The 18851-nt window shown below is 49.6% G+C and overlaps 1 protein-coding gene across 2 annotated transcripts; it reads right to left on the bottom strand.

The window, feature by feature from the left end:
* Positions 1-182: 182 nt before the first annotated feature.
* On the bottom strand, positions 183-6598 carry GOLGA7 (golgin A7). Of its 2 annotated transcripts, none has more exons than XM_067312425.1 (5): positions 6387-6598; positions 4882-5034; positions 4408-4509; positions 4174-4237; positions 183-1454 (listed from the first exon to the last, which is right to left on the bottom strand). In XM_067312425.1, the coding sequence occupies exons 1-4, from the start codon at positions 6495-6497 to the stop codon at positions 4190-4192; spliced, it is 414 nt and encodes a 137-aa protein (XP_067168526.1). In that variant the 5' UTR covers positions 6498-6598; the 3' UTR covers positions 183-1454; positions 4174-4189. The 2 variants fall into 2 exon arrangements, with proteins under 2 accessions (XP_067168526.1, XP_067168527.1); XM_067312426.1 differs by having other exon boundaries at positions 183-1451.
* Positions 6599-18851: the final 12253 nt, after the last annotated feature.

Genomic DNA, 18851 nt, shown 5'->3' with positions numbered 1-18851 from the left:
GTATAAAGATACCCTATAAACCCTAAAGTCTAGCCGAAATAGTGTTTGCCTAAGCAGCGTCCTGTCCAGGACAGCTGATTTTGAAATTTTGTTTGTTCAGTTCACCCTGCAACAGGCAAACTGAAAAGCTCAATAATGTGGCTACTTTATGCAAGGCAGTGCTCTCAAATATGACACAGACACAGTTTAAGAAAAAATTTACTAATCCATTGGTACTTCTGCAAAGTATTGCAACAGATGTGAAAGGCAAACACTGTTACAGTTTAGAAAAAACAAGTTTCATACAATTAAAATGTTAAACAAATCTCAAAAAAAAAAGTGGCCGAGTAATAAGCCTGGAATTTCAGATCCAGTATTAGCACCTACAGTATGACCAAAAGCCAAAACACTCCATCTATTCTGCACATTTTTCCTCATTTTCTCAATTCTTGAATTCCTTCCACAATCCAACAATGGCTCTCAGAACCTAAGCCAAGACATCCTTAGTTTGATAAGTGAGAAGGATACAACAGAAAAATATTAAGCCAACTTGGTTTGTGGGAAGTTTACATTTGCAGGTATTGCTGAGGAATGTCTATGCATGGGAGATACTAAATAATACACAGCTCTACTTTTCAACAGTTTGCCAGCAGCTAGAGTTAAGAAACCATCTTACATAACACCTAACAACTTGTCAAATCAACATTTTCCTATAAATTATATATAATAAATCCATAAAGAAACAGTTTTACATTTCACATATTAATTGTAGGGTAGGGATTATTACGTTCATTGGTTCAGCATCCATTTTATTTTACTTACTGTTTCATGAATGAAAAAAAATAGACCTTCTCTTCTGACAAGCATAGACAGATGCAATAACAGCACAGATACGGTAGTAGCAAACAACCCAGTATTAAACTCTAGCTATTTCTCCCCCTTCTAGGAAGAACTAAAGCATTAAAACATGAAACACTTTGCCTTTTAGTTTTCAATGAGAATCAGCACAGGAAACTTAAAATGCTCAGTGCCTTGAGTCACTTCTTGCCAGTCAGAGGCACTGCACATCACTCCAGTACTGAACCGAAGGGAAGGCCTCGTTCCTGGAAACTCCCAACTCTGAGTTGTAGCCTTCCAAAACCCGACTGATGTACAGAAAGTTTCAAGAACTATGGAGGAACAGCGCTGCACTCAGGTCTAAATTAGGCTTCTTTTGGGCAAAGTGCCCAATTTCTTTCAGCAGAGTAAGCAGCTTTACCACTTTTTCTTCAAAAACTAAAATGATCCCATTGCTTAGAAGTTTGCCCAAAAATGGATGCTGACCAGCTAGGAGGTCACCCCATGTGGAGTAGAGTTTTAGGAAGTTAGTCCTTGTAGGAGATGGCACTGTGGATCTGGCAGCAGAAAGAGGAATGATGCTCTAAAGTAGGAGGTAGGGAAGCTTTGATACAGTGAGTCCATTGCTGAGCCATCTGCTAGAAAATAAGAGTTTCATAGCATTAGAAACTGTAACTGCAAAACAAAAACACACACACACCCCAAAACACCATACACAAATCTTTACATAGCTATAATCTGTTCTGTATTTATTCATAGCTATACTCTGTTCTGTATTTATTCTATATTCTGTTCTGTATGCAGCAGGAAAGGTGGGGATAACACGTGCTATAATAAGATTAACAGGAATGGAAGCCAGCACTCTGGATTTCATTTGTCTAACAATAAACAAAGCCCTTCATTTGTGTGTTCCTTTCTGCACAACAGGCATAAACACTTACAAATCTTTCCGGCACACACTGCCAATAACCTAGGCCACTACCATCCCAGGACCTGCAGAGTACCTAAAACAAGAGTGCCAGTTCAAGTTTCAGCTTTTCAAAAGTGAACTTTGTCAAGACTCAATAAAAGTTTGTCAGGTATTTTGGAAACCCATCAAAATACTAATTTTGCAGTTCTATATGGCATGCACATTAGCATGACCTCTTATTTTAAGTATCATCTCCCTTTCACATACTCTGAAAGATACACACGCACTGACTGGGATTATCAGAACTGACATGACAGAAGACTGAGGTCCTAGCTCTATTGCCTTCTCACTTTAAGACTCTCCCAATACTGCGTCAGGAAAATTATGTACCTTTCAGCAGCTTTCCACATCATATTTTCACCAGGTAAAGCAACCACAGCTAGAGGTTGCTGGCCACTGTTAGATGCAAAAGTTGGGAATAAAGATGCCAAAGTGAAAAACGACCACAGCATCCAAGTGAAAAACTGCAACATTTTTTTTTTTTTAATATACTAGCATATGCTCAGTGACAAGGTCTTGCAAAGATTTTTCACTAAGAACTACTGGGTAGGACCAGATGTCAAGTCTACTAGCAGATCTCAAAGTTCTTCTGAATTTACATGCATGTTACAGATGGTAAGGCCTAAAATAGGCCTGGCTAGGAATAGGCAGTGTATGTTTTCTACCGCTATACAGTATAGAGAGACAATCCACATTTTGTAGAGCTCGTGTAGGCTACATTCATAAACATATCACCAAGGACAGTTTGCAGGCTCCACATGAACAGGTTACAGTTGAAGAGACTGATATCTAGGTAAAGCTCCAGTTCCAAATCAGACTTATTTTGCTTTTCAAACTGCTTTACAAACAGATATGTACTGACCAGAAGTATTTGCAATTCATGAAACTATCCAGAAGTTCATAGTGTAAATATTTCCCCATTTTCCAAATTTCACAGTTTTTGGAATATTGATAGAACAAGCTTCTAAGTAATTGCTCAAAACGCCAAGTAAGAAACTATTCTAAGCAATAATCTCTGGGAAATAAGTCATGACAAATGGCTTGTGCCAAACAGGTGCAGAAAGACACAAACTTATTTCAACAGCAGAACACAAATGCCATGCAATACAACAGACTCCCAAGTGCTAATAACCAGATAAATTAGGATATTTTGAATCAGAATTGGCATTTACAAGCAATGCCACTTTATAGCCAGAGTTTATTAGAAACAGATAAACATCAGCAGGAATCTTCAGCATTTTGCTTTACCAGAATTTCTTGTCTTGGTTTGCTCCAGCTTGCAGTACATTAATCTGATGTAGAAACACTGTAAATATGCATTAATCTTGAGCATATTACCAAAAGAAATTCTAGAGACATACAACAGAAGCAGAGTAGAAAAAGCACTGAAAGAATTTAGTAATAATATTAAGTATATTTAGTTGCATTTTTCCTTTAGGCTGTGTAAGATTTGGCTTCTGGTATGCCCTATGCCTGAGGCTCAGGCCAGCAAGTAAGATATTCTGTGTTTATACAGTATCTTCTCAAACGTTTCAGAACACAAAAGATTAGAAGAATCCCATCACCTGGCATGAGAAACCAAAACATTATCCCCGGCAATGCTTGTTCATCATTCAATACCTTCTAGACAGAAAAGCTGCAATTCAACAGTATATAAAATGCAATAATCTATCTACTTGGAACCAAGGTAAAAATGTAATTACACTGATTCGTTCAGGATTTTGGGGCTAATCATATTGACTTCTAGGCAAATGCAAGCAGATCCTTAACATGCTATGGTCATGGCCTTGATTACATGTTCTTGAAACACAGAAGCTTTTGCAAGAGATCCAAGCCCCATGTACTACTGAGAAGTAATTTGAAAGGAAAAGCTGCATCTTTGACAGCAGTATAGGAAAAGCATCAATTATTTTTCTTGAATATTTCTGAATGTCTTATGCTATTAGCCTGAAACCTGTTCCGAGATCCAAAAGTGACCTATTTTAAAGTGTGCTTTTAAAGGGAAGACTTAAGGTTCTGAGCAGACGATCTTATGACAGAGAAACTTCAGAATCAAGACTTGTGGATCTACAAATGAGAAAACAATTTTTGACATTACATAGCACAAGTTAGGTTTATATATATTTACACAATCAAGACCTGTATTTCATTAAAATTAAATCTGGTATCATCTGAACTTCATTATTATTCAGTGGCATACTGCCAACTATTGCTATTTTTACATCTTCAACTGGTATGTGGAAACCTAATCCACACAAGATTTATTTTAAAAGCCTTTGATTACATGTAGTGGTTGCATAAACATTCTCTCTCAGCAGGACAGAGTCTATCCCTCTAAGCATATAGGAAAAGGTTTAGATTGACATGTAATGTGAAGTGAATAATACCTTAGACTCCACAGTTTTATCTTCCACTGCTCATACCTCTGTCTTCATAAATGGTAATTTCAATCTGCAGAGAAAGGCTGTTAGGGAAGCGTACTATAAAAAGATTATGAAAACAAAAACAAAACAAACAGTAAGATATTAAAACTACAGAATGCCATTCTAACTGAGATAAAAATGCCAGCATTTCATAGATGGACAAACCAGTAGACAATCTAAGAAACCACTAAAGGATACAACTCTTAATCCTCTTTCAATAGGGTCTGTCAGAAGGAGGCCCTGAGGAGCATAGATCTTCTCATTCTGTTCCTGAATGAACTTGGCAATTTTCTTTAGAACCTGGTAATAGAATAATATAGAGGTCAGTTTCTTAATCAGCTTTTACCGCATTAGAGTCAGAGCCCCAGCTTTATCACAAATATAACAACATTAGGGGAACCTAACATCACAATGCCAGTTTTCATTACAGACTGAAATTGCATGATTCTTCTGGAATTTCAAGTACAAAGGATCATTTCATTACTCAGTTTGACTATATATATTAAAGAGGCTTGTCTATATGTAAAGTCACTTTGTGGTAAGATCTGGTATCTATATGGAATTGTACAAGGATGGTGCAAGTCACAGAAAACCTACCAGGAAACAAATCCTTAATTGAAATCTGTGGAACATACTGCCTTCCAAGCAATAAAGTAAACAAAAGAAACTCACTTTTTCATAATGTGTTTCCATGCACAAGAAGATAGTATAGGCAGTCAAACAGGCCAGACACCCTTCAAGGTAAGACTGGCCTCCAAGTTTTTCAGCTTCTGCATAAAGGTTATTCAGTGTTCGGACGGTCTCTTCAAACTGCTGCCTATCAATCTGCAGAAAAAGTCAAATTTATCAGTCATGCCCTGCACACTTCAGGACTCACAGTTATCATCAGATATCTACCTTCATTTATTGCTTACTTGCACTTCCAAACTTTGTCAGAAGCATCACCTACAAACATCTAAAATAGGTAATATGTTTGGAGCCAAAGTTTGAAGGACACCTTGAGTTACGGACCTGTAGTTCTTTGGTAAATATCCACTAAGCGATTAGATCAAGTCTGAATTCCAAACCAATCTGACCACAAAGAAATTAAGAGTAACAAGTAACTAAAAGTGCAATTCATCTAAACCCCCCCCCCCCCCCAAATCAAAAAACTTAATCCCCAGGCAGAGATGTCCACTAGATTAAAAAAGCATTGAGTGAGTGGATTAACAAAGCTAATTCCTGATATCAGTAATTGATTATGGTTCCTGCAGTGCTGCTCAAATAAGCCCTCAATAAAATCAACAAAAAAAAGTGGAAGAAAAAAAAAAAGAACAGTGAGAAAAAGAAAAGGCATTAGCGAGGACTGGTTATTTTGCTATCAGTTGAAGATGTCGCATTTGACAGTAATAAACAAAATGAAAGTACTTGAGACAGTACTTGTGAGGCTACTGGTCAGGCTCAGCAGACCTGTCTGGTCTCCACAAGAAAAGACAGTGTTAATGCATCACAGTGCAACAATGCATGCTTTATTTTCATTGACATAATGAATGCATTTTATTTTATTGCTACAAAGGACTGCTGTTTTCCTCAGGATTAAAGATAGCACAACCCACCAGCATCTCAAAAACACTGAAAAGAAGAATTTTCAAGAATTTTAAATGTAGATGTTCACGTCAAATTAAAAGCATTTTGTAGCCACAGTAAGTCAGAAGTTACATTTATACAATAAACAATGTTTATATGCCAAAAAGCAAAGAATGTGGAAAGCAGAGTATGCTTTCAAACTCTGAAGACATGCCCTCTCGTGACGTGCATCAGACAGGATCAAGATGAGGGGAAAAAAAAATTGTTACCATCTTTAAACTTAAAGGTAAATACGACAGTGCTTAGCAGAACCCCCTTGGGGTGCGATGGAGAGAGAGCTATTCCCGGCCCACCAAGGGGGGGGAGATTCGTTTCCCTCCCCAATCTAAAAGGAGAGCTTTAAGTAAAGGGGGGGGGTCTATGAGGCGGGGGATCCGCCGCAGTGCTGAAGGCTCTCCAGCTCACTCACGAAGAGCACGAGGCCGCCGCCGGCCCCCGCGGGCCGGCCCCGCTCCAGCCCCGCCAGCGGCCCCGGCCCCAGCCCGGTGCCGCGGCGACCGGGCCCGGGCCATCGCCGGGAGCGGCTCGGGGCGGGGCGCCGCCCGCCTTACCCGGTTCTCCAGCTCGGCCGGGAACTTGCTCTGGAACTGGCACCGCGTGCCGCCGCTGTAGTCCCGCTGGATGAAAACCTTGCCCGACACGGGCGCCTGCTGCGGCCTCATCGCTCCGCGGCGAGTCGCCGCAGCCGCCCGCTTCGCGCACCCCCGGCCCCGCCGCCGCCTCACTTACGGCTGTCGCAAAAGCGTCGGCGTTGCTGAGGGCCCAGGAAGAAGCGGAAGCGCCTGTCCTGCGCATACGTCTCCCCACCCCCTCGCGGACGGGTCGGGAGAGGGAACGGTGACCCTCTGCGCATCCCATTGGCTGCAAGGCGTCTGCCCCGCCCATCATTGGTCTATTGCCCCCCACGCACACTGCTTGGTACAGCCCCCGTGACAGCCCCCCCCGTCAGCATGGTACAGTCCTACCCCCCGCCCACACATGGTACAGTCCTTCCCCCCCACACACACAGCACGGTACAGTCCTGCCCACCCCACAGGGGAGAGACCTGATTCCCCCCCCCCTCCCCCCCCCCCCCCCCCCGCCCCTGCCGTGACCCCGGTTCGAGCCCCGACCCCGACCCCGGTCCCGGTCCCAGTCCAGGCCCCTGCGCGAACGTGTCACTGCAACCTGCCCTCCTCAACCCAGCGCACCTACGGGGCAAGGTGGTGGCGCAGGGACGCAGGAGGAGCAAAACATGCCCGCTTCAGCCTGGCCTGCGCCAGCCCTGCCGTGGCTGGCCTGCCGCTGTGTCCCCTCGAGGGACACCCTGGCCTGCCCCCGCGTCCCCTTGAGGACGGGCCCCACCGCGCCCGGCCTGCCCCCGCGTCCCCTCGAGGACGGGCTCCGCCACACCCGGCCAGCGCCCGTTCCCTCCCCGTGGCCGTTACTGTTTTCCGTCCCCGAGCGCCCGTTGCGCTCCATCAGCCCCGCGTCTGCCGGTTGCTGCATGACTTGCCATATGGATTCAATAAGCGCATTTGCAAGGTCTCCTATTATGTTATCTCTTAAACTGCATGCAAAAATGTGTCAAACACACTTAATTGGAAACAGGCAGATGCTCCTGGAAGTGAATCCTTATCAATGAGCTGTGCGGAGCAGCCAGGGCGCTTTCTGTCCTCTGGGGACGGCTAGCGCCCTGGGATGGGGCTTGGCGAGCCATGTGGCATGGGAAGCCCATTCGCGGCGGCTGCCTGCTCCATGCTGCGAGGGAGCCCCAAAGCAGGCATTTCGGGGCAGAAATGGTGCGTTTGTGGTGTCTCCATGCTGTTCACGTGGAAGCGCACGCAGGTCCTGTGAAACGGCTGCCGAGGCTGTCCGGCGGGCCCGGGAAACGCTCCCTCCTGTGGCCTTTACTGCCCTGGGTGTTAATTTCATTATGTTTTTTTAGGAATTCGAGCCAGTGGGAACAGCCTGGCATTCACTCCAGCTTTATTCCAAGTTTATTTTGCTGATAAGCATATGATCATTTCCAGGCCCATTAACCTTTGACCTTGGGAGTCCTGCTTCTGCCAGGCATAAGCAAGGTCAAAGATCATTCAGTTTAAGGAAAACTGGAAAACCATGCTTACCGAAGCTGGGCCAGCAGCAAGGGGAATTATTCACAGTCTCAATCCAGAATTTTGCACCTCGCCTGCTCTCCCCGCTTTGACTTACGTTGTTGTAACAGGAAATTAGATTTGCAAAGAGATAGTTTAGTTTGAAAGTTGTTTAGGCAGTGGGAAAATCCACATGCTGCAGCTAAATGGACTCTGGATTTAATGACATTATTTTAAAACTGTTTAACTGAACAAAAATGTAAGATGAGGGTGAACCTCCTTGGGAGGTGGAACGCTTCTGTTCAGTGTAACAAGTGCTGTGGCCTCCACAAACCCCTTGAAAAATGACAGTAAACTTTCATCTAATTCAGAAACCAGGGAAATTGGAGAATGATATAAATAATTGAAGATTTCCGAGCTCTCCATTGCAAGTTGTGCACATGGGATTAAAAAAAAGCAGCCACTGATAATGGGTGTCCCGAGCCTGCACTGCAGCACGGTCCTCAGGGAGTATTCCCTGAGAAGTGAGAGAATCTAGGAGCAATCCTTCCTGCAACAGCCGTCGGCCAATTATTTAGTGTATGTCTGTGTTAATTAAGGAAGCACTTAAGCAGAAATGCTGCAGGAGACTGTGCTGACAGGAGCTCTGCAGGCCTCGTCACGTCACTGCTGTGCAGGGTGTCCCCTGCCCCGGACAGCATGCTCGGCCCTTGGTGCTGGCGGGTCCGCAAAGCCTTTCCGACCCTCCGGCAGCAGGATTCGGCGATGTGCCCTGGTTAAACCTCCCTGCGACATTGTCACTCCTGACCCATGATTCACTGTGCAAAGGCAGCCAATCTTTTGCCTTTACCATTCCTTGGAGTCTTTCTCTCACCACGAAGTTGTGAAATCATAGATGATCCGAAGATAATGTTCCCAGGTTCAGAAGTTAGCTAATTAGTGACATGCCTATTTAAACATTTATTGGAAACCAGCACTTGGGGAACAAAAAATCACATGTTTTGTCACTCTTTTCCTCTTGCCACAGCAATCAGGTACATGCACGCACACACACACACACACACACAGGCAAATATATTTCCTTATCTCCAGAAAAAGGACATTTTCAGGTATATTCTCTCAGAAGACTGTTTTGGCTGCTGGCAAGTTGGTGCTACCTAGAAATTTTTTGTGTGAACCCACTGTAATAACTTATTAAGAAACTGTTTCTTCTTGCTGCATCAGGTGGGAGACTATATGGTTTATTTCAGGGATAACACCTATAAAAAGCAAGAAGACAGGCAAACTAAATAAAAACGTATAATGTTTCAAAGCTTGCTGGTGAGCAGCCCCATGAGGTCGCGTGTGCGAGATGCAGCGGTGGCAGCCCAGCCTGTGCTGCTGCCGTGGGGCAGCAGCCCCAGTCGAGGCGCTGCGGAGCGCGTTCTGCAGGTCCCAGCTCATGTGAGCCAAGATTTTATTAGAAATTGTTGGTGCACTTGTTGGCACATCTGCAAATACACACTGAGCTGACGGCCATAAAATGCAAAAATGAGTCGACCCATCTCTCTGTTGAGGAAATGCTCTGTTTTCATTAGTTCTTGGCATCATTCTGTTTAAAGCACTTTCTATTTTTTTCTGAATCTTTTTCACTCTTGCTGAGAAAAGGATTATGATATTCTACAGTGCAGTAATAAACTATTATTATTTATTAAATAAGAAGACCCTGTAAAAAATATAAGGAGAATTCAGTCCAGATGTTATCTATTGCAGGGGCATTGGAATTCCAGATGTTGGTAGTAAAATGTGGTCTGTAATTTGTGTTTTTAGAGACAGAAATGCTCCTGGCTGGGTGACCTAGGCTTGCTCAGTGCGGCTGTGCTGTTTCACAGGCCTGCCCAGCCCTGGCACGTCTGGAAGTGGCTGCAGTATCTATCTGTAAGGTTCAGCTTTATTCCTCTGCTGAAGGCACTTTTCTGCATTTTTATGGCTAAGAGGGAGATTGCAAGCACATCAGGCCGATGGTGTACGTGTTTTACGACGGCAATAAACCAGCGGCTGCAGAGCGAGCAGCCACGTTCACGCAGCGGAGCGGCGGGATTGGGAGCCGTCGGGCGCAGGTGCCGGCACACGGATCGCTAGCCCGTCCCGGAGGACAACTAACGGCAGCGTGTTTAGGGCTCTCCTTCCGGAGAATTTGTGCAAGCTGGTTACAAATTTGGACTCATGTTGTTACAGTAAATTGCAGGCTGGTGTGAGTTCATCTTTTCCCTGCAGGACCATGGCACCTCACTACTTTGCTTTTATTCATTATTTAAAAATATAATATGCCAGTGGGAGAAAGCCTGCTGCCGCAGAAGGTGGGTATGTGCCTGGCTTGCTTATATCCCTCAGGAGGGAGTGCTGTAAACGGCGCTGAGTATCTTCACCCTGCACGAGCCCTGCACAGCCCTGGGAGGGAGCAGGAGGGACAGACCTCTCTGGACTGTGCTTTGGCCATGTGCTGGGAGCCGTGTGTACAGTGTGGGGTCTGCAGAGGAGAGGAGGCAGTTCAGACCTTCTCTGGACATCCCATTTGGAGTTTTATTTCCTTTAAATTTCTGAAAATGCAGATGTTGTTCTAAACGTCGTGCTGGAAATGTTATGGGAGCTGGACGCCCAAGTGCTTGTACATAGGGTGTGTTAATAGCTGCATGATTAGCAAGGTCTGGACCAGCCCCTGGGAGTTTTCCTGGGGGGTCCTAGGACGCTGAGACCCCGCTAAGGCGCTCCAGCCAAGACACATTGAGCGCGGACCCAGCAGCACATGGCTGCAATTGCAGCGTGAGCGGCTCCCTGCTTCTCCAGGGGCCGAGGGACAGCGGCAGCTGGATTTCAGGGCCAAGTTGCTGCGGGACAGACCTCTCCATAGTCATGGACAAATGCCAGGGGCAATGCCGCCCACAGGGAATCCCTCTTCAAAGCCCTCCTGGGGCTGGGCAGGGACTGCACTGGGGACCTGCAGCTCTGCAGGGGAATCACTGTCCCACAGAGCACCCAGAGCCTCTTTAAGTGGAAATGACTGTTTTTTCACAATTAGCTGGAGCAGAAATAATTAAGCAGGGCCACAGCAATTGTTATCTCGTACCTGATTGTCAGAGTTCAGTCTGGCAGGAATTACTTCAATGCGCTTTTCTGCTATGTTTTCATTTTCTTTTGCTGAAAAGCTGATAACGTTTTCTCATCACAGAGGATATGGAAATCTGCATTTAGAGGAGCCGCTCTCACACCCAAACCAATCTGAAGAGTTTGCGGGCAAATAAATCACAGGAAAGGACTCTAGTCCAAACAGAGATGATACAGAGGGTGGCAGACTGGGCTGGGGGCATCCGGGTACACGGGGAAAGCAGACAGCACCAGACCATCTTAAAGACCTTTTTCTGTCTGCATTTAACCCTTGTCTTTCTGAAAACTGCTCTAACTCATCCAGGAGGCAGGGCAGGCTGCTGGGAGGGGAGCCCGGAGCCTGGGTGGGAATGGCCATTCCTCTGCGTTCCTACGCTGAGTACGGCGGGAGTGAGCTGGGGACCTACAGGGGGGTCTGGCCCTCCTGTGAATCCCGCGTTTTTAGCATTTGCAATTCTCCCTTTGCATGTTGGCCAAGCCAGGCTGCTTCATCCACGCTGCAGCAGCAACTGCCGCAGCATCGTCCTTCCTCCGCAAGAGGCCTTCCGATGGCTGGGGTGATCCAGTGCTGGCGGAGCAGCAAGAGATGCTCGCCCCATCCCTTGCCTGGGACTGCCAGGTGGGGAGGGGAGCGGACAGGGCTGCTCCCGTCCCCCACACCCCAGCAGTGCTGAGCTGCCTGTGCACCCTAGCCTCCTCTTGCCCAGGTGCGCTCTCCGTGCTAAGCAGCTTGCAAACGTGATAATGACACTCCTAATTTGCTCAGGGAAGAGATAAAAAGGAAAAGAAAAATCAGGCTAGGTGGTGGGTTGCCCTGGGAACCTGGGTATCAGCGGCTGCTGATCTTGCCTCGCACTCAAGCCCCCTTGGAACAGCCTGAACTAATTAACCCTCTCGCACTCCATAATGAAGGCTAATAAACACCTAATTGGTTTGCTTGAACAAACAGCCTCCGCACAGGCATAGGAAGCACTGAGCTGCGTGGAGTGGAGCAGCAAAGCCAGGGTGCGGGGGTGGTGATGCTGCCGGTGATGCTGCCGCTGCTCCCTAGGTCTCCCTGTGCCGCGCACCTGAGCCTGGAGACCTTCCTGGTCCTCCTCACATGCCTCGGCTGCACCTGGGGCCCCCGTCCCGGCTGGGGCCCGCGTCCTGGCTCCTGCCCCGCGGAGCGCGCGTCGTGGGCACTGCTGGCACTGCAGCCCCCCCGGCTCCTCTCCAGCCTCACCTGCTCAGGGTGGCCTGCGCTGGCCTCCGAAGCGCTGGTGGCCTTTGGGGGTGCATTGCCCCGCGTGCTGGGAGCACCCACGCCCTGCGCCGCGGCGGGGTGCTGCCCCCTCTCTGGGGACCCAGCTGTAAGTGTGGTGAAAATAAATGAGACAAATTCCTGCTGCGGACAATGCGCCCAGCATCCTGGTGTGCACGGCGCAGCGCATTGGTAATCCCTTGGAGCAGGGCTCCTGCGCCACCACCAAACCCAGTTCTGCAGGAAACGTGCTCAGAAATAATCTGCTTGAAATACTGTACCAGATGGACCGCGTTTTCCTAACCTTTAGCTGGTTCCAATGTGCAAACAGTTAAGATCATAATGTTAACATTTTCTCAGATGTTTTATGTGCATATAAAATATTCTCAAAGAATGTGCTTTTGAATGCAAAGTTTGATCCAATTACAATTTTACTAGAGTTTATAAAAACATAAAAAATATGTTTTCAGGGTGTCTGAGATCCCACTGGCCTTTGTAGTAAATGCTGAAGCCCTCACAGTGGAATATAATTGCTACTACATGGGAGATGGCTCTGTGGAATTTTTATAATTGGGTAAATGTGCCAATTGTTCAGTCTCATATCTGGTCATCTCTGAAGATGGATAACATAAGAATAGTTACAAACAAATAGATTCTGTCCCAGCACCAAAACTTTCTGTTTTCTGTCAGGGCCTGAAGGCTTGGCTTCCGTGGACATCAATGGATTAGGATCAGATACTAAAAATACCACTTAAGAACTGAGGGCAACCATTTGATGGACTGAGTTGTTTAGCTTATTTCCCAGCAAGCGTAAGAATAGATCTCCATTTTCCTGTGTGGAGACTGCAGCCTCTGACAGGCCCAGAGGTGTTAAGTGAGAATATAGTTTTCCATGGCTGAAAACCTGAATCAAGAAAGGAGATAAATGGAATTTAATCAGTATTAGTTTTAACACATCCAGTGTTGCATTGTTGGAATAGATAAGATGGCAAATACTATAATCATTGGGAATCTTTAAGGTTTGCTGTGTTAACATGAAGGCTGAACATGGAAAAGTTAGTCACATAATCTGTCCATTTCTAAAAGATCCACTTACTGCATTAGAGCATTTTATGATTCCGTGCATAAGTAGTTCATAATTTTAACAGGCTTATTCCTATTCAAAGATGGTGAATTAGAATAACCCTGTTAAAATTATATAGCATGTGTGCATGAAATCATAAAGAAAGGTAGTAAATTATGCTGTTAAGGAAAGAGCTAGGCGCTGTGTCCAAGCTGCATGCCCGCCGAGCAGTGCCCGAAGCGTCTCGGCCCCTTCTGGCAGCGCTGCTGTGCTTCCTGGGAGCCGTGCCTTCGACAACGTGTCCTCGTCTGCGCCCGCTGCGAACGCAGGAGGGAAACCCGTCCTGTGCTTGCACCAAACCGAGGCCTTCCACACACGTGAAGGTCACGCAGCAGCATATTTGCAAGCTGGGAAATTTAAATGCACTCATGTATCACGCTGTTTTATGGAAGTGCACGCACCCCTAAGGAAGGAGTGGTGTGCACAAGCCGGGGTCTGGGCAGCCCAGCTGCCAATCCCTGCGTCATGGGCAGCGTTCTCCAAGGGCTGCCCAGCCTCCACGTGGCTCGAGCCATTGCTTCAAGGCCACCCAGACAGGATGGCAGCTTATTCCCAGGGCTGGGAAAGGGTCAGGGAGCTGGCGGAGGCCGGGAGCAGAGTGTGGTGCCTGCCTGCGCCGGGATCAGGGAAGGGAGCGTGGCGCCAGCCCGGCCGTGGCCCCGCTGCTGGTCCCCATGGCCCCAGGAGCGGCAGGGTCCAGCCCCAGCCCTGCTCACCGGCCCCTGGCCTCCAGCCCTGCTCCGGGAGGTTTCCCGTGGGACGGGCTGCGCGGGCAGTGCGGCTCCCACCCTCTGGCACTGCTTGGGGAAGGGAATCTGAACCTGTATCAGTGGGGATCCCGCTCGGTTTTTACAAAGGAAAAACAAGCGCAAAGAACAGGATTGTGTTTGTTATTTGTAAGTCAAACCAGCTGTGATCCAGAAGCTGCAGATCCTGCCTCTGGGAAATGCCAAATGTCGCTGCTGCTCGGAGCCTCTTCTCTCCTTTCCTCGCAGGAGGCTGGATCTCCTTTGCTCCAACCTCCAAGTGTCAATTTGCTGGGTGAAGCTCGCTTGGCTCTGGCGGGATTCCTGGTGGGAACGCTGCAGGGAGCAGCGCTGCGGGGAACAGCGCTGCGGGGAGCAGCGTCACGGGAGCAGCATCGCAGGGAGCAGAGCCGCAGGGAGCAGAGCCGCAGGGAGCAGCATCGCAGGGAGCAGAGCCGCAGGGAGCAGAGCCGCAGGGAGCAGCATCGCGGGGAGCAGAGCCACAGGGAGTGGCATCGCTGGAGCAGCATCATGGGAGCAGCATCACGGGGAGCAGCATCGCGGGGAGCAGCGCCGCAGGGCGCAGCGGTGCCCCAGGGAGATGGCGGTGCCTGCTCCGGGGTGGCCTGTGGCCGCGTGGTGCAGGGGGAGGCTGCCGAGGCCGCTCTGCCGAGGGCTGGGACCCCGCGGCGCGCCAGGCCGTGAGCCCTCGCCGTGAGCTGGTGCGAAGCTCTCCGGCCCGACGCAGCCGGGTGCAGCCGCATGGGGCTGACGAAGGAGAGGGAAGAGCCCTGGAACAAAGGGTCTTTCAGGCCACCGAACGCAGGGGAGATCCAAGGGGACAAATCCGCTTTACAGGCATAGCTTAGATTGTGAGATATGCTTGCAAAGCCAATTTGTTTCGTTTTATAGGCTTGAAAGATTCTAAGTCAGGGCTCCCTGTATGGTTTGAATTAGGTTTGGATAGTGGTATTCCGGGAAGCTGGACTGGGAGACGTTTTCACATGCGGGCTTGTAGCTGAGTCGGGGCCCTCTAGCACTTCTGCAATGCTTTCAAATAGAATAGCCCGTGTACGCCCCAAAACAAAGAACTTTCAACATGGTTAAGAAAATGGTGAACACCTAAAAATGGAGGTATCCATCTGGTATCAAGTTTTTAGGAATATGGTTCCACACATGCATCGTCAGGGAAAGTGGGAATTTCGAAAGAGTACTACTTTTAGAAAAGGGAAGGTAGCTCTTAGAAGCACCAAAATGGATTTTTTTTTTCTAGCAGCTTCTATCTCTGCTATTGAAAAGGTCATCAGCCTTTTTGTCTGTGACTGTGCAAAATATAAAAGCTGTAGGGAGCTGCCATGTAAAAGCACGGCAGTGACAAGGCTTTGGTAGACAGACTCCGCGGTCCGCTGGGGAGGCTCTCCCCCCCGGCCGTGGGGAAAAGCGCAGTTACTTTATTACAGTTTCTGAGGGACCCTGTTTCGGGTGCTTCTCTCTCTGCAGCACAGCCGTCGGCAGCCAGTTCGTGCAGCAAGGACACGAAGCGACGGCGCAGCGCGCCAGGGCCACAGCTGTTGGAGGGGCCGGGGTCTCCCGTACAGCCGGGCGAGGGACGGGAGCACGGGGCCGCACCGCACTCGTGGTCCGGGGGAAGCAGCAGGGCCAGCATGTCCCGCCGGCACCGGGACCCCGGCGGCGCCCCAGCTGGCCAGCACCGAGACGCTTGCCCTGCAAGCCCACCGGCGTGCGGCGAGCGCGGTGGCTGCGGACAGACCCTGCTCCCGCTGCTGCGCGCTGCCGCTGCCACCAGGAACGTTGCCCGGGAAGGAGCACAATCTTTGTGGAGTCATTAAAGCAGAAAAAGAGAGAGGGAATCTTAGGAAATGCTTGAAACAATTAGGTGATCTTAGCTCTAAGGAGCTAAACAAATGCAAAGCAATTCCCCCCCCCCCCCCCAAGCCCCTCGTGCTGCTGGAGAATGTAATCTCATTTCTAAACACACAATTACAGAAAATAAAAAGAAAAGAAAAGAATAATTAATTTCTGCTTCCTCATGCAAATCCTCTGACCAATCATTTAGGGATCAGGAGCAATTCAGCTTCTTGTGCAAATTCCAAACTGAAGGCATGAAAAAGGAAAGTGAATGGATTTACTTTTCTAAGAACCAGCATTAACAAAGGTCCCATTTTCCATGGTTATGTGTCTGGCGAGACAGCCCTTGCTGACAAGCTCTCAAAAAACATGTGTTGGCCCGTTGAAAAGGCCTCAGTGTTGACTGACAGACAATTGAAGTGACAAATTGTCCCATTGTACTTGGCCGGGAGAGCGCTGTATTAGATAATTGCGGCGCGCAGGGAAGCGGCAGGTCGCAGGTCAGAAGACACGTCTGACCCTGTTCCGCGGCAGCCCGGAGCGGAGCCGTCCCGGGAGTGCCACGCCGCCGCTGCCGGTCCCCGTCCCTCCCAAGGGCTCCGAGCTGAAAGCGGGGAGCGGTGCCGGTGCAGCTGTGGGCTCGGTGCAGCTGCGGGCACACGGTGCCAGTGCAGGAGAGGGCTCGTCACGGCTGCAGGCTTGGCACGGCTGCAGGCACACGGTGCTGCCGTGGCTGTGGGCTCAGTGCAGCTGCAGGCATGTGGTGTCGGTGTCAGCGCGGGTGAGGGCCGGGGCTCCCAGCCCAACCACGCTGCGGTGCTGATGTGCTGCCCAGCCCTGGCTGGTGGCTGCAGCAGTGCAGCTGGCAGCTGCTCCACGGACCTGCGGCACGGGTCGGCAGCAGTCCCGGAGGCAGCACTGGCTGTGCGGTGGGGCTGGCACGGGCAGGAAGGAGGGGAACCCATGGGAAAACAGAAAAAAGGGGTAAATGGCTGCAAGCATTTTTCCTTAGCCAGCTGGCGCCCGGGCCCCTCATGGCGGTGCGGACCCTCGCTCCGCCATGCTGCGTCTCCCTGCAGACGCCACCCAGACCAGCCGCCCTCGCCCTGGCCGGCTCTCTTCGCTGGCTGCCACAGAGCACAGCTAATAATTATTGAAGCCTCTCTCCCACCATAGAAATAAAATATGGCAAGGAATCGCAGCACAGCTATGCCATTGAGAGCGCTGCTCTGCGGAGCAATACCAATAATTCAAAACAGATGAGCCGCAGGCTCAAACACTATGGACTTAGTCTCCCGATCTGCCCTGACCCCTGGAGCTTGCTGAAAGTTACCTTGAGACTCACCAGAGCTCTTTGTAACTTCTGTGAGGGTTATTTATTGCAAAGTCATAAATATTTGTTATGGATTTTCTCCATCAATCTAGAAAATGAATTAGGTTAGAAAAAATTTATGTATTTGGATTTTGGGCATGTGTTTCTCAGGCAGGGGAGGAAAAGTCGGATCTCCATTGTGCCGAGGACGGGCCGCTGCAGAGCTCTGGGCTCGGCTGCCTGCATTAATTAATTCCCTTCCGCAAAGGGTTTAAACTGCACAGCACAACTGAGCAGGGGGGAGGGAGTGAAGAGGTTCTTCCTTAAATCCCTCTTAAAATCTTCCATAAAGCTATTTATGGGGGAAGGAAAAGCCCATTTCCCCCTTCTCCCTCCCAAATGCACTGCCAGCCCATTAAAAAAAAGAGATTTGGTGGCTGTTGTGCCCCAGGAAATCAACCTCAAGCCAGGCTCTCCAGGCGCTCTCCGAGGCCACACCAGCAGCAGCTGGGTGCAATGGGGAGGGACGAGGGAGGATGCCTGGCCTCATCCTGTGCAGGCAGAGCCCCTGCTTAAAGGGTTTTCCCAGCCCTGGGAAAGGGCCGTTCCTGCCCGGCAGGCACTTTCCTGCTGAACTGAGATGTTTTTATTCAGGAGAGCACGTGAGCAAGTTCCCACCTTTGGGGATGCTCTGCAGGTCCCCTGGTCCCGGTAGGGTCTGGGCTCTGGCTGCCGCAGCGCTCGGCGGGCCGGGACTGGGACCGGCAGCAGCTGGGGGGCGGAGGGGGGACGGCTACCTTGCACCTGGCCTCTCAGCATCTCCCTTTCCCTGCGCTGGGCTGCAGCAGCTCCGTTCGCCCCTGCAGCGAGACGTGGAGCTCCTGCCCTCACCTTCCCCCAGCACTGCAGCTTCCCCCCCTCGGTGTCTGTCTTCCTCCGGCCAGGGGATCTCGTCTTGTCCTGCTCTTCTCTAACAGCAGCTGAAGGTGGCCTTTGAGCCGGGGTTTTGCTGCACGGCCGAAGCAATCAAACGGTTGCTGCCACCAAGGTGGTGCGATGCCGGCAGCACTTCCCCTGCAGCATTGCACACAACTCTGGTTTCTCCCGTTGCAGGGGTTAACCTGTGCATTTCTAAAGACCTGACGGTAAAGGAGGGCTCAGAAGCTCAGCTGCAAGCGCTGTTTCTAGCTGGCAGCGTTCCCTGCACCCTTGGCTTGCAGTAAAGCCAGATGGGGGCAGATCCCACGCCGCCCTCTCCCACGCTGCGGATGTGACCGTGGGACGCGTGTCCCCGCTGCCGTGCACACTGGGACAGTGAGTCCCACTCTCCCATGTCTGTCTGTCCAGCCACCCAAATGCTCCCGGGAGGGCTTGCATGCGTGAGCTGGACTGGCTCCGTCTCTGCACCGTGCCTTGCCCGTCCCCCTTGGCCTTTGCCTGGTTCCGTGGCCAGCGGAGCCAGGGCTTGGCCACTGAGTGCTGCACCGCTGGCTGGATGCTGCCA

This window comes from Apteryx mantelli, chromosome 29 (genome assembly GCF_036417845.1).
Source record: "Apteryx mantelli isolate bAptMan1 chromosome 29, bAptMan1.hap1, whole genome shotgun sequence".
NCBI classification, from domain to species: domain Eukaryota; kingdom Metazoa; phylum Chordata; class Aves; order Apterygiformes; family Apterygidae; genus Apteryx; species Apteryx mantelli.
The sequence above is the reverse complement of the archived record's forward strand: the minus strand, read 5'-3'. Positions and strand labels throughout refer to the sequence as shown.